General features: G+C 44.5%; 1 protein-coding gene across 13 annotated transcripts in view; it reads right to left on the bottom strand.

Moving 5' to 3' along the window:
- PLCB4 (phospholipase C beta 4) overlaps positions 1-16,623 on the bottom strand; it is a 400,851-nt gene that overhangs the window by 115,235 nt on the left and 268,993 nt on the right. For all 13 annotated transcript variants that reach the window (XR_008959400.1, XM_044385683.3, XM_048222092.2 and 10 more), the window contains 3 exons: positions 15,330-15,410; positions 14,558-14,617; positions 12,925-13,068 (listed from right to left, as the gene is read on the bottom strand). Coding sequence is in view for 12 of the 13 variants with exons in the window: in XM_044385683.3 (XP_044241618.1) it covers positions 12,925-13,068; positions 14,558-14,617; positions 15,330-15,410 (285 nt within the window). In the remaining variant the exon portion in view is untranslated. The remainder of the gene's footprint in view (positions 1-12,924; positions 13,069-14,557; positions 14,618-15,329; positions 15,411-16,623) is intronic.

Here is a 16,623-nt window from a genome sequence, read left to right as displayed (position 1 = left end):
GGGAACCTCTGGACAACTTTGGCCTGGAGTTCTCCATCTACAGGCACAGGCACATCAAATCTAGAGGTACTCCCGTAAGCTAAATAGGACTTTGAATAAAAGATGCTAAAAAGGATCTGAATCAGTGCATTTCAGTTTCATTACCTTTCTATCCTTTATGGACGAGTCCCCTGACCTTTCCAGGCAGCAAGAAAGGTGGGGGCGGGGGGTGAAGGATCGGGGGTGGGGGGGGATGTAGCAGCAGGAAAATGGAATAAAAAGAGTATATAGGTAAAGACGAATCGGTGAAAGTCTAGATGACACTGCTTCCATACTTCTGGAAAATATGGGGCCAAGAATGCCTCTATGACATTGCTTGTTGACTTTCCCCCCGCAAAGTAGTAGTTCTGGAAGGTTTTCATTTGTGTGCCTTCAATAGGCAAAAATAAAGAAATTAAAAAAAAAAGTTCGGTAAATAGCTGAATTTGTGCGGAGATTCACACCAGAATAAGAGTGCTTCATGGAATGCTGCGGTAAAGAAACCTAACACGGCTTTCTCACGCTTCGTTGACCAGGGATCCTCCTTTAAATGTAGGGTATTTTGCAGACCTTCCCATTTGGGAAGTGCTGCTGTCAGAGTTCAGCTCCCACAGATAAGGGCATTAACTTTCACCTCAAAAGTACAGTAAAATCTTCCAACGTTCAGGTGGAAGTTGTTGGGCGGTGACAGAATACAGGATCTAAAGTGAGTCCGTGCCTGGCTTCAAGACACCAGCTCTGCCGCTCACTGGCTGTGTGACCTTGGGCAAGTGACTCAACCTCTCTGGGCCTATTTCTTCCTCTGGAAAATGGTAACAACCATGCCCATCCCAGAGGACTGTTGTGAGAATGAAATGAGAGCATATATGGTCAAGGACTGATATTCAATACAAACTAAAAAATTCCATTGCTGCTACTCTTATGGATTATTGGGGCTCACTGGTCAGCATTTCTATAAAGGGCCAGAAAATACGTAGTTTAGGCTTTAAGAAGGCCGCATATGATTCTCTGTTGTATGGTGTTTCCATTTCGTTAACAATCCCTTAAAAATGTAAAAGCCATTCTTAGCTCATTGGCTGTATAAACTCAGGCTGAGGGGTGGGTTTGGCCCCTGGGCTGCACTTTGCCAGCCCCCCATTGTGATGATTAAGCTCACTCCAGATCACTCTGCTCAGAGGGGACAAGGTCTCCCATTAGGTGAGGTGTCCGACCCATCTTCTCACGCACCCTGCTCTTTAAAGAAAACATACGAACGCACGTAGGCTCGCCTTCCACATACAATCTGTTCACAACAGCAAAATCTGTCAGCGGGGAAAACTGGGGCTGTGTGGTTCGTAGAGAAGCAATTTAAAGCTAGTGACAGTCTCCTCTCCCAGGGGCCAAAAGGTGAAAGCCAAACTTCATATTACGCTTCTGGAGCAATTAGAGGAACTCATTTTGCATTCCCTTGATGGAGTCATTTGGTAACACTCGCAATTAGAGCAAAATGAGCTGCACGGGGCTAGGCCTGGAGCACAGAGTCTCCTCCTAGGAAACCTGACACACAGCAGTGAGAGAGGCCCCCGCAAAGAAAACCTGTTCCCCACGAAGCCCCCGCATTCTGTACAGAAGCTCCCCCCTCCCCCGAAAGAAGGCCTGGTAACACCAAGAAAATCCACCTTCAAGATCATGGGGGTTTATAATTACACCGAAGCCCAAGAAAAACATTTTAAAGACCAAGAAAATGCACGTGATAAAAATTTTAAATGAAAAACTACAGTACATTAAGCTCTATAAACACAATGAGTCCAACGGTATGTGCAAGAAAATTGTGCGAATTAAAAAGACATACTGGGGTGGATGGGGTTGTAGGGAGTCAGGAATGGGGTTTCCTTTGGGGGAGGATGATATGTTCTAGAACTAGACGGCGGGGGAGGGGGATCATTGTACAACACTGATCTACTAAACTGTCCACTCACTTTAAAGTAGTTCATTTTACATTAAGAGAATTTCACTTCAATTTAAAAAAAGGCACGGATGACGGGGGTAATGCACTCCAGTGGCGGGGGGGGGGGTATTTTCTTCTTTTTACTCTTCTGCACTTTTTACTAGAATATAGTGGAAGTATTCGCTCTACCATGAGCAATACTCCTGCATTCAGAAAACACCAGTGCACAGTATAAAAATGCACGGTCCATGCAAATGTTTAAAATGACAGTGCTGGCAAGCTCAGCGTTGCCGCAGACGACGGCTCTAAGCTACAGCTCCAGCTTCTTCCACGCTTTGCTCCTCCCACTACAGCAAGGAAACCTCACCAATTCAGATGAGAAAACTCCCTAAAGGACAGCAAAACCTGCTTTAGCTTCAGTGTCCAGGTTCCTGAACGCAAACTTTGACAAGGAGCTTTTTACTTTTTTTTCTTTTTTTAAAGATTTTATTTATTTGACAGAGAGAGAGCGCCAGAGAGCACAAGCAGGGGGAGGGGGGAATGGCAGAGGGAGGAGAAGCAGACTCCCTGCTGAGCCAGGAGCCTGATGTGGGACTCGATCCCAGGACCCTGGGATCATGACCTGAGCTGAAGGCAGATGCTTAACTGACTGAGCCACCCAGGTGCCCCAAGGAGCCTGACTTTTAAGTTTGATGCTATGAAAAATGAGAGTAAAAATCCACCCTTGACTAGTAAAGAAATTAGAGGATTTCAAAAGAAAACAAAGACAGGTGTCATTAATTTTAATTTTTCTTAAAATTTGAGAGAGAGAGTGAGAGAGAGAGCATACACATGTGTGAGCAGGAGAGGGGCAGAGGGAGAAAGAGGGGAAGCAGATTCCCTGCTGAGCAGGGGGCCCTACACAGGGCTCTATCCCACAACCCATGGGATCATGACCTGAGCTGAAACCATGAGTTGGATGCTTAACCAACTAAGCCACCCAGGCACCCCAAAGATAGGTGTTCTTAGAATGCCAAGAGGTTAAAGATGCAGAACGCAGGGACATCAAAGCCAGGGCTGGTCCACAGAAGAGTTCCAAGGGCCCCCAAGTAGCAAATGAGCTCCTTTGATTGCAGGATCCACAGCAGGTCCCATGGCATACACAAAAGAACGTGTTTTAAACAAATTCATTGTCCCTTCCCCACTGCATCCAGAAGTAACCAGACCCTCACTTTCTTGTAACCCTATCATCGTACTCTCTGTTAATCAGACTTAAAATCTTGTCTCCACCTTGGCTTCTCTAACCTCACCCAGGAACAAACCCTCCTGACCCCATATTCCGATGTTTCTCAGGCCTTCCTCTGTGTAACTGGTTGCAGCCAAGAACTACTGATTGTCTTGAATTCTATCTCAGCACTTCTCGGAACTGTAAGGTGCCAAGTACCTACCAGACCTTATTCAAATGCTAATTCCGATTCACCGGGTCTGGGACGGGCCTGAGATTCTCCTCTGACAAGTTCCCAGATGCTGCCGCTGCTGCTGGTCCGGACCAGGCTTTGAGGAGCGATGCTCTCAGCCACAAGTTATTACCAGGTGTGGGTCTTAGAATGTAAAGATTGTGTTGCATCCCTCCTACAGCATGGGGCATGACCTTCCATTACCTCCCTAGAATCTTCGGGATGGATTCGACAAGCATCTCGCTTGGCACTCAAAGCAGGCCACAGGCTTAGCCTCACTTACCGATCCCCAATCGCAAGTGTTCACTCCAGTCTGTGCACTGGATTTACCCCTGCAGGTACAATATTCCTCTGCTTCTGAATGTCTGCTCATGTCCCAACCCCCACGTGCACGACCTTCTGTCTTCTGATGGACCGCACACAGTGGACATCTCCATAATGGGACCAGCAGGCTCCCCCTCTTCTGGGAGCAAAGTCTTGCCTCTTTTATGGAAATGCTTTTCCTCCCTCCCTCTCCAACCACAGAATCTCCTATGCTAGCCTTGTGAGGACTGGCTTTGTGATGGTGATGTCACCCACATCAGGCTAGGGTCCCCTACCTGTGCAAGAGCGTCCTCCAAAGCAACTAGTCCCGTATCCTCCTCCTCGGCACCCAGTATACTTTTTCTTGCAAAGAGATTCCTTAACTCTTAGAGGAGCAAATAACTTCCAAGGTCACTTGGTACAACTCCCTACTTTTATCAATGAGAATAAAAAAGCCCACGTAGTGGAAATGATTTATACAAGCTTAGAATGCACCAGAAGTAATTCTTGGATGAGTAGCTCGATGAAAGAAGGTAAAAAGGAAAAAAAACGAAAACGGGCGTCTTCATTTAAAATGTCAACGAAGTGAACACATTAGGTAAATGTTAGCATTCGTCTCACTGTAAGCACCTTCACGCTACGTGGTGATGTCTGGCGCTAGGGTTCTAAATGAGCCAGAGATAGTCTGTCATTCGGCAGATTGGTGTTTAAAAAATGAATGTATTTGTCAACATTTTAACATCAGGAGATTTCAAGTAAAAATAAATCCAGATGTCCGGTATCTTATGGAAAAAACACCACCATCTTCAACCATCTAGCAACCGCAAGGCACGTACTCTCATCTCGTTGGAAAATTGGCTGGAAACTGGTAGATGCTGCTCCCACCCCCAGAAGGTGTATGGACGCTCCAACTCGCTACTGTCTATACCATCTCTTGTCTTCACCTGGCACTTTTCATTATTCACATCATCTTCCTGGCTCCCGTAGGCACCTGGGATCACAACTCATGGTCTAAAGGAGCTACTGCTTTTGGTAGCATGCAGAGAAACTACTAAGTTCAGGGCTGACAGAGCACCACCGTGGCGGAGACACGGAAGTACTGAGTTCAGGGAAAGATGGTCTTTAAGAGCAGGATGAGAACCGAGGGAACCAGAGAGATGGAAGGTGGTCCAGGGAGGCCCAAGGAGATAAGTTTCACCCACTCCACAGATGAACCAATGAATGCAGCCCTCCCTCTGCAGGCAGAGAGAGAGAGTGACGGTTTCTAAATTCAACCCAGCAGTAAGCCAAATGAACCCCATTATCTTCATTTGCAAGAAGAGAAAGCCTAGGTGCGATGGGGGCACTTAGGCTCACTCACAGCCACTCATGTGCCGATTCACAGCTAGGTCCTGCAGCAAGCTTTTTCACTGGCCCTCACTGCTTCACTTCCCATGAATTCGAGATGGTTTAGTAAAAACAAAACAAGAACACGCCAACTTTCAGTTTTGGAAACATGAAAACGCACACACGTTGCATCCCAGACTTGAGCCTCAAAAAACACGGAGGCAATGGGATGAAACAATTTAAATAATCAGAATATTGGGGCTTGGATGATAGGAAGCTGAGATTTACAATTAGCTACTCCAGCGCTCAGCAGCAGGCACGGGCTCAGGTGGGCCTGGGCAGCAGCCCCGGGAGTTAGTGTCCGCTTTTTTCAAGAGAGGTGGGATCTAAACACTCCTTATTGAGCTTCTCCACAGGGCAGTGCTTCTCACACCGCAGTGTGCCCCAGAACCACCTGGAAGGCTCACGAAAACGGGGGGATACTGATTCAGTAGGGCGGGGGCAGGGCCTGACAATCTGCATCTCTAATTCAGTTCCCAGGTACTGCTGGAGCCGCTCGTCTGGGGACCAGGCTTTGACAACCACTGGCACAGATGATACAATGAAAACTCCATGTCAAGAAACAGCATTTTACCCGAGAGTACTCTGAACCAAAGCTATTGCTGGGGTCACAGGCACTAATTCATTTTAATGGTGCTTTTGGTGTTCTGTGTGAATTCTAATCAATGGCTAGGCCGGTGGAATCCATAGGTCTACAGATTAACCCGTTTGCTGTGGTCAATCAATTTGATAAAAATTTGCTTAAGTTCACAATCATTGTGAATTTTGGACTAGATCCATTCGTATGCTAAACCAATGGGACTCAAACTTCGCCCTGCACGAGAATCACTTGGCAGCTTAGTTTAAAACTGATTACGAGGCTTGGCCCCCAGAATTTCTGATGTCTTGGGTTGGGGGAATTTGCATTTTTTGGGGGGCTCCCAGGTGAGGCCAGTGGTCTGATCCCTCCTAGAAGCTCTGCAAAAAAAAAAAACCTAGGTGAGGGGAGGGAGGTTCCACAGGGCCTTCCCCACGAAACTCTGCAGTTAGCCTTCCACTCAACATAATTCAAGTTCAGCAAAGTGGTTTTGGCCTTCAACCCAATCTACTAAAATAAGACTTTAACACTTGTAATAAACTACCTGACTTTGTCTCTTTTATATATAAAAGAGAACATGTAACATTTTTCTAATTTAATTTCTATAGTACTTATGCATAGGCTTATTTGAGGACTTGGTTACAAAGCATAATTTCTAGAGTTTGCCAAATATTTACAACCTGCATGAAGTATAATGAGCAGTCTGGAAATGGTCTAAATTCAGTCCCAATCTTTGCATTTTGAACCTCATAAAAACAGCTTATTTTTGTAATCAAAGGAAAATTCAACTTAGTATAAAATAACACACTTATTTTTGGGGATTTTAAATGAGGGCTGCATTTCCATCTCATGTACAGTGACTCGGTGATTTCAGTTTGCTGTGCAACGCAGCTGTATCTTAGTGAAAGACATCTGAACTCCCTTCAACAAGCCAGAAACAAAATCCTGCCAAGCTGGTCGCATTCTGAGACAGAAAAAATACAGTAGAGAAACCGAGTTGCTTTTTCTAATTAAGGAACACGGTTATAATGTTCCATGTTATTTGCAAAGAAAGGAGGAAGATCCAGGAAAAAAAAAAGGTATTACAGTTCAGAAAAGGATTGGAACATACCTTCTTCATGTGACTGCTTTTATTCACAGGCACATTAAGCAACTTATCAGATTCACCTATGACCCAAAGGCACATATGTTTGAGGAAGAAGTGCCAACGATGTGTTGGGTAATCCTTTTAACAGAGGGTTTTTTAAGGAGGGGGAAAATAAATTTTCTAACTGGAAGGACAGGAAGGATTTAGGCAAGCATAACAATAATGATCCAGGTTGGAAAGAGGAAAGACACACCAGGTTAAAACCTCTAGTCTTGTCGTGAATTTTCAGCAACAGTCCCATTGTATCCTGCAAAGTGACTCTAAAAATAACACCGTGGAATCCCAGACCTTTTGACTATCAATGCACCACATCTTCTCAGGCTTCTGGTCTAAAGAGCATTTTCCTAACTTTTCTTAGAGCTGAACTGTACAGAACTGGAACTGAACATAATAAAAATAAAAAATAAAAAGTAAATCCCCCCAAAGCCCAAAAACCCTAAAAAAAGCCTTGCATTAAAAATACTTGTTATAGGGAAATCCAAATAAAAGTGTATTGTTTAAAGGGGGAAGAAAAAAACTGGAGGTGTATAGCAAAGGGGTTATCCATGTTGATCACCCGGGTTAGAATTTACTGATTCCGTCAACAGAAAGACCTCGGTAAAGTGGGTACTTATTAAGCACCTACTAAAGTTTGGGCAAAGACCATTCTAGATGTTGGGGATGCAGCAGGGAACAAGACATTGCCCTCGTGTCAGCAGAGGAAGGGACTGAATGAATAAACGGTACATAAATAGTGCTCAATGCTATGAAGACAATACAGCAGGGTAAGGAGTGAGGGAGAGCCACGGGGTGGCAAGATGGGGAGCTGACGCGATATTCCTGCAGGGATGTGAGAAACGTGAGCGAGAAAGCAGTGCATGTAACTGGGGGAAGAGTGTGTTCAGGGCAGAAGGAACAGCAAATGCAAAGTCCCTAGAGGTGGAGGGAAACAAAAAAGAGGAAAGAGGGAGAAAGGGAAAGGAAGCGCAGGGGCCTTTTGGCAGTGCCATGTAAGTCTTGGAGTGACACGATCTGAATCACATTTTAAAAGCATCCCTCCAGCTGCTGTTCTGAGAACAGACTCAAAGGGGCAAGGCCAAGGCAGAGAATCCAGTGAGGAGAGACGTGGTACTGGTCTGGATCACCCTGTAGTGATGCTGGTGGTGAGAAGCAGCTAGATTCTTGAGACAAGGGTGTGTTGGCAAAGGGCTAACGCGAGAGACAAGGCAGGCTTCCATGGTCTCAGCCGCTGGCGAGGAGGAGAGTGGGTGAAGGGTGACACGTGTAGATTTGGATCTAAGTTTACAAAACCATTCGACATTCATTTTGTAGGAGAGAATGGACGTAGAACTGAGATCAAATCTTCCAAAGAGGTACAGCCGCAAGGCAAGCTCTTGGCTCTTCAGGCAGAGAAGGCAGCTGAAGAAAGTACAAGCCAAGCTACAAAGATTTTTTTTTTAAAGATTTTATTTATTTATTCGACAGAGAGAGATACAGTCAGAGAGAGAGGGAACACAAGCAGGGGGAGTGGGAGAGGAAGAAGCAGGCTCATAGCGGAGGAGCCTGATGTGGGGCTCGATCCCATAACGCCGGGATCACGCCCTGAGCCGAAGGCAGACGCTTAACCGCTGTGCCACCCAGGCGCCCCGAGATTTTTTTTTTTTTTATACCTGTGTCCTCCTTCACTGAAGAAAAGCACAATCCTAGTCTCACAGTCATGTATACTGGACAATATTTTGTATTTATCTGAACCCTCAACTCTGAGAAACTCATACCATGCGAAATTTTATGGACTCTTCAAAAACCCACTTGAAATAGAAAGAAAAAAAATAACGGAGAGCCCCTTGGGGAACAGGAAGAACAGAAAATGAAATGGCTTGCTCAAAGTCAGGGACGGTTCCTCCTCCGTGTGGAAGCTGGTTCTCCATAGAGAGTACACAAAGCTGAAATTTGGCCCATTTGCCTGGATGAAAGGTTTGGTAAAGTGGTGTTTTGGTTTTTTTCCCCCAGAATGGGCAGGTCGTTAAGTGTTGTAAGAGCCCAGGAATTAAGAACAGACTCAAGAATCTCATAAGATAAATACTCCTAAGCAAGTTCTATACTAGAAACTCTCTCGATTTCTCTCTGGTCAGACTAGTACTTGTCAGATGTTCCTAAAACAAGCAAAACCCTCTGACCGCCCAGGAATGCTAAACTCTCACAGTTAGTAAGCTACTGGCCAATAGGTTGGGCCCTTTGTTCTTACTTTGCAGGCTTACCATGAGTTCTTATGTTTGTTCCCAAACCTGTTTATGTCCACCGTAATTTAAAAGTTATACGAACTGGGGCGCCTGGGTGGCTCGGTTAGTTAAGACTCCAACTCCGGATTTCTGCTCAGGTCGTGATCTCAGGGTCCTGGGGTTAAGCCCCAGGTCGAGCTCCCTGCTCAGTGGGGAGTCTGCTTTTCTCCCTCTCTCCCTCCCTCGGCTCGTGCTCTAAAATAAATAAATCTTTAAAAAAATAAATAAAAATTATATGAACCAATGAAATATGTTCGTGGAAAGAAAGAGGGTTGCTGTTTCTCTAAGTCGGATATTTTAGAAAGATTTCTTTAAAGGCAAGTTGCTCCACATGCTTTTTCCCAAACTGAGTGAACAAGACAACTATGGATTAGGGAAAGAAGTCACACAATCGTAGGATTCTGCCGTCCCATTGCTCCACAGGTGTCTTTAAAAGCCTCACTTCCACTTCAGAGCAACCAAACTGGGTATCTGAGACCATGCCTCATGGTCAGACAAAGGCAAAAAAACTCCCTCGACCCCAATCCACAGATCCATACTTCGTGAAAATACTTTACCCTGACCTTAAAAGATTGGCCAACGACTGAATCCCATTTATACGCTTCTAGTTAAAAATCAAGTGTTTAAGGTCTGCATGGGTTACTTAAGAAAACGATGACTCGCTTTAACTGATTCTTGTCATAAATTGACTAGGAACGCAGCGCAGGAAGAGAAGGGCAGTTAGCTTCTCCTATGGTACCATGACTCTCGGCTCGTAGGTCATACTCAGGCTTGAGTGGCACCACAGAGTCACAAATGCCATTTCAGGGACACTGGTCCGGCCCCACATTCCTCACCTGACCTGATGTAATTTGTGAATTCTGCCATCATTCTGACCTGAGGCCATTACATCTCTGTGTGTTCTGTATAAATCCTCTCACCTCGATGGCTTGTGTGTTCTGCTGGGGGTAGGAACACATCCAGAGGACTAGGAATAAAATGGTGGTGACAGAGAAAATATGGTCCGTGCTGGAGGGAGTATTAGGATATGAATGAGCACAGTTCAGTTTTGAAATCAGGAAGTAGGCAAAATTATCCACATATGTGTATACTCCATGAACAAGTTTTTTCAATATCTCCTTCTCCACGAGTCAAAGCTTCAGGGGAAATGCTACTAGGAAAAGAACTCTAAATCTTGGGGCGCCTGGGTGGCACAGCGGTTAGGCGTCTGCCTTCAGCTCAGGGCGTGATCCCAGCGTTATGGGATCGAGCCCCACGTCGGGCTCCTCTGCTATGAGCCTGCTTCTTCCTCTCCCACTCCCCCTGCTTGTGTTCCCTCTCTCGCTGGCTGTCTCTATCCTGTCGAATAAATAAATAAAAAATCTTAAAAAAAAAAAAAAAAAGAACTCTAAATCTTAACATTAAGCACACACCCCCTACCTCAAAGATAGATATACAGACCACCTCCACAGGAGTACGGGTTTTAGAACATGGTTCTTCAATGAAACGGGCTAGCATTGATAGCAATCAAACCAGGGAAAGCAAAAATATTATGGGATTTACTGGTTTGAGCCATCTTTCCAGAACCGTACTTGCTCAGGGCATCAGGTGGGGTGGGCAGGAGTATCACATGGGACATCAGAAAGCTTGAGTGTGAGGCCAGGCTCTGGTCCAGCCCGCTGTGTGGTCTTAGGTGAGTTCTTTTAACTCCTTGGCCTCATTCTCCTCATCTGAAAAGTGATGTGGTACGAAGCGCTTCCTAAACTCCATTTCCTGCTCTAATATTCTGTGGCCCCGGGATCACCAGAGCTAACACTCATCGAAGGCTTTCAATGAGTGACAGTGCACAAAGCACTTTCCACGTAGTAACTCAGGCAATCCTCGTGACACTCCGAACAGCAGATACTTGGGCATTATTCCCATTTCACAGAGGCAGGAAATGAGGTACAGAGAGGTAAGCTGTCTAAGTCACACAGTTGTTAGTGGAAGAACAAGTATTTGAGCCCAGGCAACCTGGTCCCAAAGCCCAAGCCTACATCAACGCGCACCGCTTGGAATATGATGAATTGACAAAAGCCAGAAAACACAGGCCTACAGAACCGTCTTTTTGCAAAATTTGGCGCAGCTCAACATCTGTATCTGATTAACAAAGCTTTTCTTTATGAGTGGTCAGCATGGACTTCTGAGATTGACCGTTGCTATGGCAAACAGCCACTGAAAAAGACCTCAGCGGCAGAGATGCAGGCGTGAAATACAAAAAGCAGGAACAATACACGTTTAGATCAGCAGGGTTCAAGGAACCATTCAAACTGGCCTCGATCTAAGCAAAATAATAAAAGAACTTGAAGGCTTTGCAACCTCTGTTCTCCCAAAGCGAGGTAACTTGGAACAACAGCACAAAAACAACAAAACCACCACGAGACAGAAACAAAGGCTCCCCTTAATGTGGAGTATCCATTCCTGGCCCCAGAGCCTAAGTCCGGGAGTTGCTTGGACTTTACTGCACATCTGAGTCCTCCGACTGAGCAGGAAGGGTCTTGTTAAAAAAAAAAAATGAAGATTTGGGATCTGTAGGTCTGGGTGGACCTGAGACTCCAAGGTGTAAGGAGCTCCGAGGCGAGGCTGTGTTGCTGGAATGTGGATCGTACTCTGTGAGTGGGGGCAAAGAGCCCAGAGGGCCTCAGAGTCTGCAGAACTCACTTCTGCCACCAGGAAGCTCTGGCCCAGGGTCAAGTCTTCTAAGCTTGGTTCTGTCAGATGATCTTATCTCTACGTCCTGTCTAGCTCTAAAACCCGGTATCTGCAATGAGGACTTTCTCATTCAACCCTACACGGAGTTTCTTCTGGTAGGATTAAATGGGAAAACGAAATGCCTCCCATAGCCCCCACACCCAGGTCTCTGCAATGGGAGAATCGAGGCTTAGGCCTCCCCACACCTATTACAGAAAGATAATGAGAGTTCTGTTCAGAGTTAGACCACCCCCAAAACAAATGACTTGCAGAAAAGCGATTTATGTTTGAGGCTTTCTGTTTCGGCCAAAACCTTTTTGAGACTCACTTGCCAGGGCAATGGTATGCTGGGTATGGTATTAAAAGACGGATCATGACCCAATACTTTAATAACTTAGAGAGGTGGGGGGTGGAGCCTGGATATCTTTACCATCTAGACCTGCGCTGTCCAATATGGCAGCCATTAGCCATATGCAGCTATCGAGCACTTCAGATATAGCTAGGCTGAATTGAAAACACACATCAGATCTTGAAGACTTGGCATAAAAAGAATATAAAATGTCATTAATAAATTTTATATTGATTTTAAGTTAAAATGACAGTATTTTGGGTATATCGTGAACGAACTATTTTATTGAAATTAATCTCACCTGTTCCTTCTTGCTTTTTAAAGGTGTCTGCTAGAAAAAATTTAAATGCTATCTGTGGCTTGATTTATGTTTCTGCTGGGCAATGCTGATCTAGTCCCTTGCTACTCAAACTGTGGGTCTCAGACCAGTTGGATGGGTATCAGCTAGGAACCCGTGAGGGAGAATTCTGTCCTCATCTCAGACCTACTGAGTCACAATGCGCATTTTAACAAAATCCAGGTGATTCCCGTGCACAGTCTAGTGTGATAGGTGCTGGGCTCATTTCTCCTACAACATATCCACAAAGATACTTGGATTCTTGGTACACTGAAGTGATACACTAAAAGAGTATTGTGCTTGCTGGATTTTCTATACCAACATTCCAGCTAGGCAACAGAACTATATTTTTTAAATTTTAAATTAATTACTATACAGCTTTAATATATAAATCGAAATTATACATGACATAGTATGCATACCACATATATACATACAAGGGAGGAAGGGAGGGGAGGTTTTTTCCGCTGAGGCTACCTTAGTTACTTCCGGATTTTCAGCCACCATGTATGTGAAACTGATGTTCACCAGATCCGTGCCACTGCAGACACAAACTATCCGCCCTTCCAGATCATTCTCTGACTTTCCAACAGCTTCAAGAGCGGCCAGGATTTTGGGATCCTGTATAGAAGTATACAAATAGGAAAAAAATTGTCAGATCACAGGGCATGGAGGGAACACGCTCGTTTGATGTAAAAATACACAGAAGGACAAATGTTTTCTTTCTAAAAATGCCCTGATACCCAGCATCGTTCTACGACGTGTAGAGGTGGAAGTTGCAATGCTACACACTACTGGAACTCATTTGGTAAGAAAAGTATTCTAATTGTATTGATGGAGAAAACCGGGTGTGAGGGTCTTTCTTTAGGTTCTCGGTTGTAACTATCGGAGGACCTGGACGATGATAATGGGATGGAAAGGCTCTGACTGGGACCTGCTTGGGTCCACAAAGATCAAAGGGGTGTTTCAGCTGAGGACAGTCACTGACGTCTCATGCAAATAAACATAGGCATTGCCACCGCCAGTGACCAGGGTTAGAAGAAAATAAGACGGAGTCTTTCAAGTAACCTGGACACAGAGAGTATGTTCATCTCTGGAAGCCGTGGCGTCTTCATTTGGGATGAAGAGAGTGTAAGTTTACCCTAATTAGCACATAAAATAGCATCTTTGTCCTCGGAAAGAACTCAGGAGGAAACGCCAACAGTTACAGAGAAAGTTTAACGAACATAAACGAGGACAGCTTTGAAAAAGACAAACAAACAAAATGAGGCACGTAATTTTGTTTTTCAACATCTAAAAACCTGCAGGGCTATTATGAAAAAGGGAATAAATACTGTGCTTTAATATTCTAGAAAAAAGCCAGCTTTTTACATTCTTAGCACCACTATGCAAACAGCTTCTTATTCAAACAAGTCAATCACTGTGAAGAAGACGGATTTATATGCTGTCATCTGTGTCTCTCAGAGGCAAACGGAGCCTCCAAGGTGAGCCGCTGTCTGCGTGCACAGGTGCACAAATATGGAACTAACAATGCCATTTAAATTTCCACATCAACCGCAGACCACAAGTGACTCACTGTTTGTTTAAAAAAAAAAAAAAAAAGGCAGCAGAGGGAGGGGGGGCCTTGCTGAATTAACTTTTTTTTTTTTTAAGATTTTATTTATTTATTCGACAGAGATAGAGACAGCCAGCGAGAGAGGGAATACAAGCAGGGGGAGTGGGAGAGGAAGAAGCAGGCTCATAGCGGAGGAGCCTGATGTGGGGCTTGATCCCAAAACGCCGGGATCACGCCCTGAGCCGAAGGCTGACGCTTAACCACTGTGCCACCCAGGCGCCCCTGAATTAACTTTTGAGTTAAGGAAACTGTTTCTTTGATGGAAGTCTCATGCAAGCATCTTCTCTTTGAAAGGTGAATAACGCTTCTGATATAACTAAACATAATGCAATCCGAACCACCCAATGGATATAGATGAAAAGATTTCTAAATCGTGTGTTCTTCATTCCCAGCTGATGAGTCTGGGGCAGTAAAAGGTTAAAGAACATTCCAGAACCCTTTTCCAACCTAGGGAAATCTGTGTTTAGAAGAAAAGCAAACACCAATCACAAGTACCTTTGGGGTGGCTCCCAGGCGAACACTGTTGATGAGGGAGCATTCTAGCACTTGTCCTTCCTGGAAAGAGAGAACATAACACAGCAGTGAGCTGAAATCCTGCCAGACCTACGGCACAGACGAGGTACCCGATGATGAAGGCAATGCCAATGACAGTTAAGTAGAGAGGGAGCGAAAAACAAGGGACAGTCATTGCAATACCCAAAATCAGAAACAGTCAAGACCCCACACCCTCCATTCCACATATACTTGTACAAACAGATGCAGGTCTGAATAATTATTTATGTTTATAAAGTGCTGTTATCTTGATGCATATAATACTGTTACTAATGGATGTAGAGCATTAAACATGTGTGTACACGTAATATTAAGTGGGTCCATTACTCTTATAGAATCTGAGACTCAGCTTGAAACTCTCTTCTTCTAGGAAACCTTCCTAATTCCCAAGATTAAATCAGATCTGCCTGTTTTAAACTCTTGTAACAACCTGACCTTCTCTTTCACAACACTCAATGACTTGTATCTTTTTTTTTTTTTTTTTTTTTAATGCCTGCTTCTTCTCCTAGACTGGAATCTGTGAGGTCTAGGGTATTGTCCTTGATCACCACTGTATCCCCAGTGCCTGCCGTATGGAAGCACGTTTTTAAAATCTTGAATAGATAAGTAAGTGCAGGGCTCCATGCCCTCAAGAGTCCTTCTGCCTGCTTGTTGAGAAATATAATGGTTTAAATCAGACAGCAGGAAAGAACAAGTTGCAGTTCCTGTGTCCTACCTTGCCTTCACTCCTCCAGGTCAGAAAGAAGCCAAATTCATCCACTTTGAAGAGGCAGTTGGGTTCAAACACAAAGGATTCCTGTTAAAAAAAAAAATGTGTTGATCTGTATGACTCAGCCCCATTTTGAATCTAATAAAAATGCAAATATCTTTTAAGCCTCTAAATGAGGGAAAATGAGAAATCACCCTTTTGCATCCTAAATCTAATGACCACACTCCCTATTATATGGAGGAATATTTTCATCTTGAAAAGTCCTTGCATTCACTTTTGTATTGAAAGACTGACCAACTTCATGTGGCATCTTCCTCTAGAATAGCTTTAAGAACAAAACACACTGATGTCTGGTAGGTCATAGAGGAGAAAGTTTCTCTAAGACCTGAGAAAAAAGAGCTCAGGGAAGGAAGAAGGACTCCCAGATTCCAGCCAACTGGTCTCCCTCCACAAAAGACCAACTGTTGCCTGTATTTACTATAACGTACAAATCAGGAGAGAATTTTTTTTAAGTCACTGATTTTTTTTTTTTTTTTGTCTACATCATTCAACATTCAGATGTTTGCTCAGAAAACTTCTGAGATTTTTGCTTTTCCATCCAACCTCATTTGGTGTCCTGTAAACCAGGACTTGAGCAGGATTTTGAGTGAGGCAAAGTGCCAATATTTGATCGACAAGGTGGCACTTTTGGATGGTTCAACTTTTTTGAAAAGGCTTGACCCAGGCAGGAGCTTACCCTCTAGATGTTGGACCAGCAGCATCAGCATCACCTGGGAGTTTGACTGAACTGCAGAGTCTAGGGCTCCAGCCCAGATGGACTGAACCAGAGTCTCTGGGAGGAGGGCCTAGAAATCTGCATTCCAACAACCCTTCCAGGGGATTCTAATGCACGCTAAAGTTTGAGAACCACTTCGGTGGCCTTGGACACCAAAAACTCTGTTGAAACTTAGAGAATCAAAATTTGAATCAAGAAGGAATGTTGGGCTTCACGTGCAGGGTTTCAGGGCAGCTATGCTGTACTTGCCAAAGGATTCTTGGTCTTTAGCAAGAAAGCACCGCTGCGCTTATGAGCAATAGGAAAAATCTGTATCAACGAAAGACAAAGGGTATTCAGGAAATGAACCCAGATACCCTCTGCCCTCTGACTGTATTGTACCAAGCCTTGGCACCCCTGTGGCAACAAATCCAATGTCCTTCTCATGATGTAAAGAAGTTGTCCTCCTCGATAATTACAGGGCCAATAACAGGGAACTGTCTGCCACATGTGGATCAGGGCAGTGATGTAAAACAAATAAAGAGT

Source organism: Ursus arctos, unplaced genomic scaffold, assembly GCF_023065955.2.
Source record: "Ursus arctos isolate Adak ecotype North America unplaced genomic scaffold, UrsArc2.0 scaffold_16, whole genome shotgun sequence".
NCBI lineage: Eukaryota > Metazoa > Chordata > Mammalia > Carnivora > Ursidae > Ursus > Ursus arctos.
The sequence above is the reverse complement of the archived record's forward strand: the minus strand, read 5'-3'. Positions and strand labels throughout refer to the sequence as shown.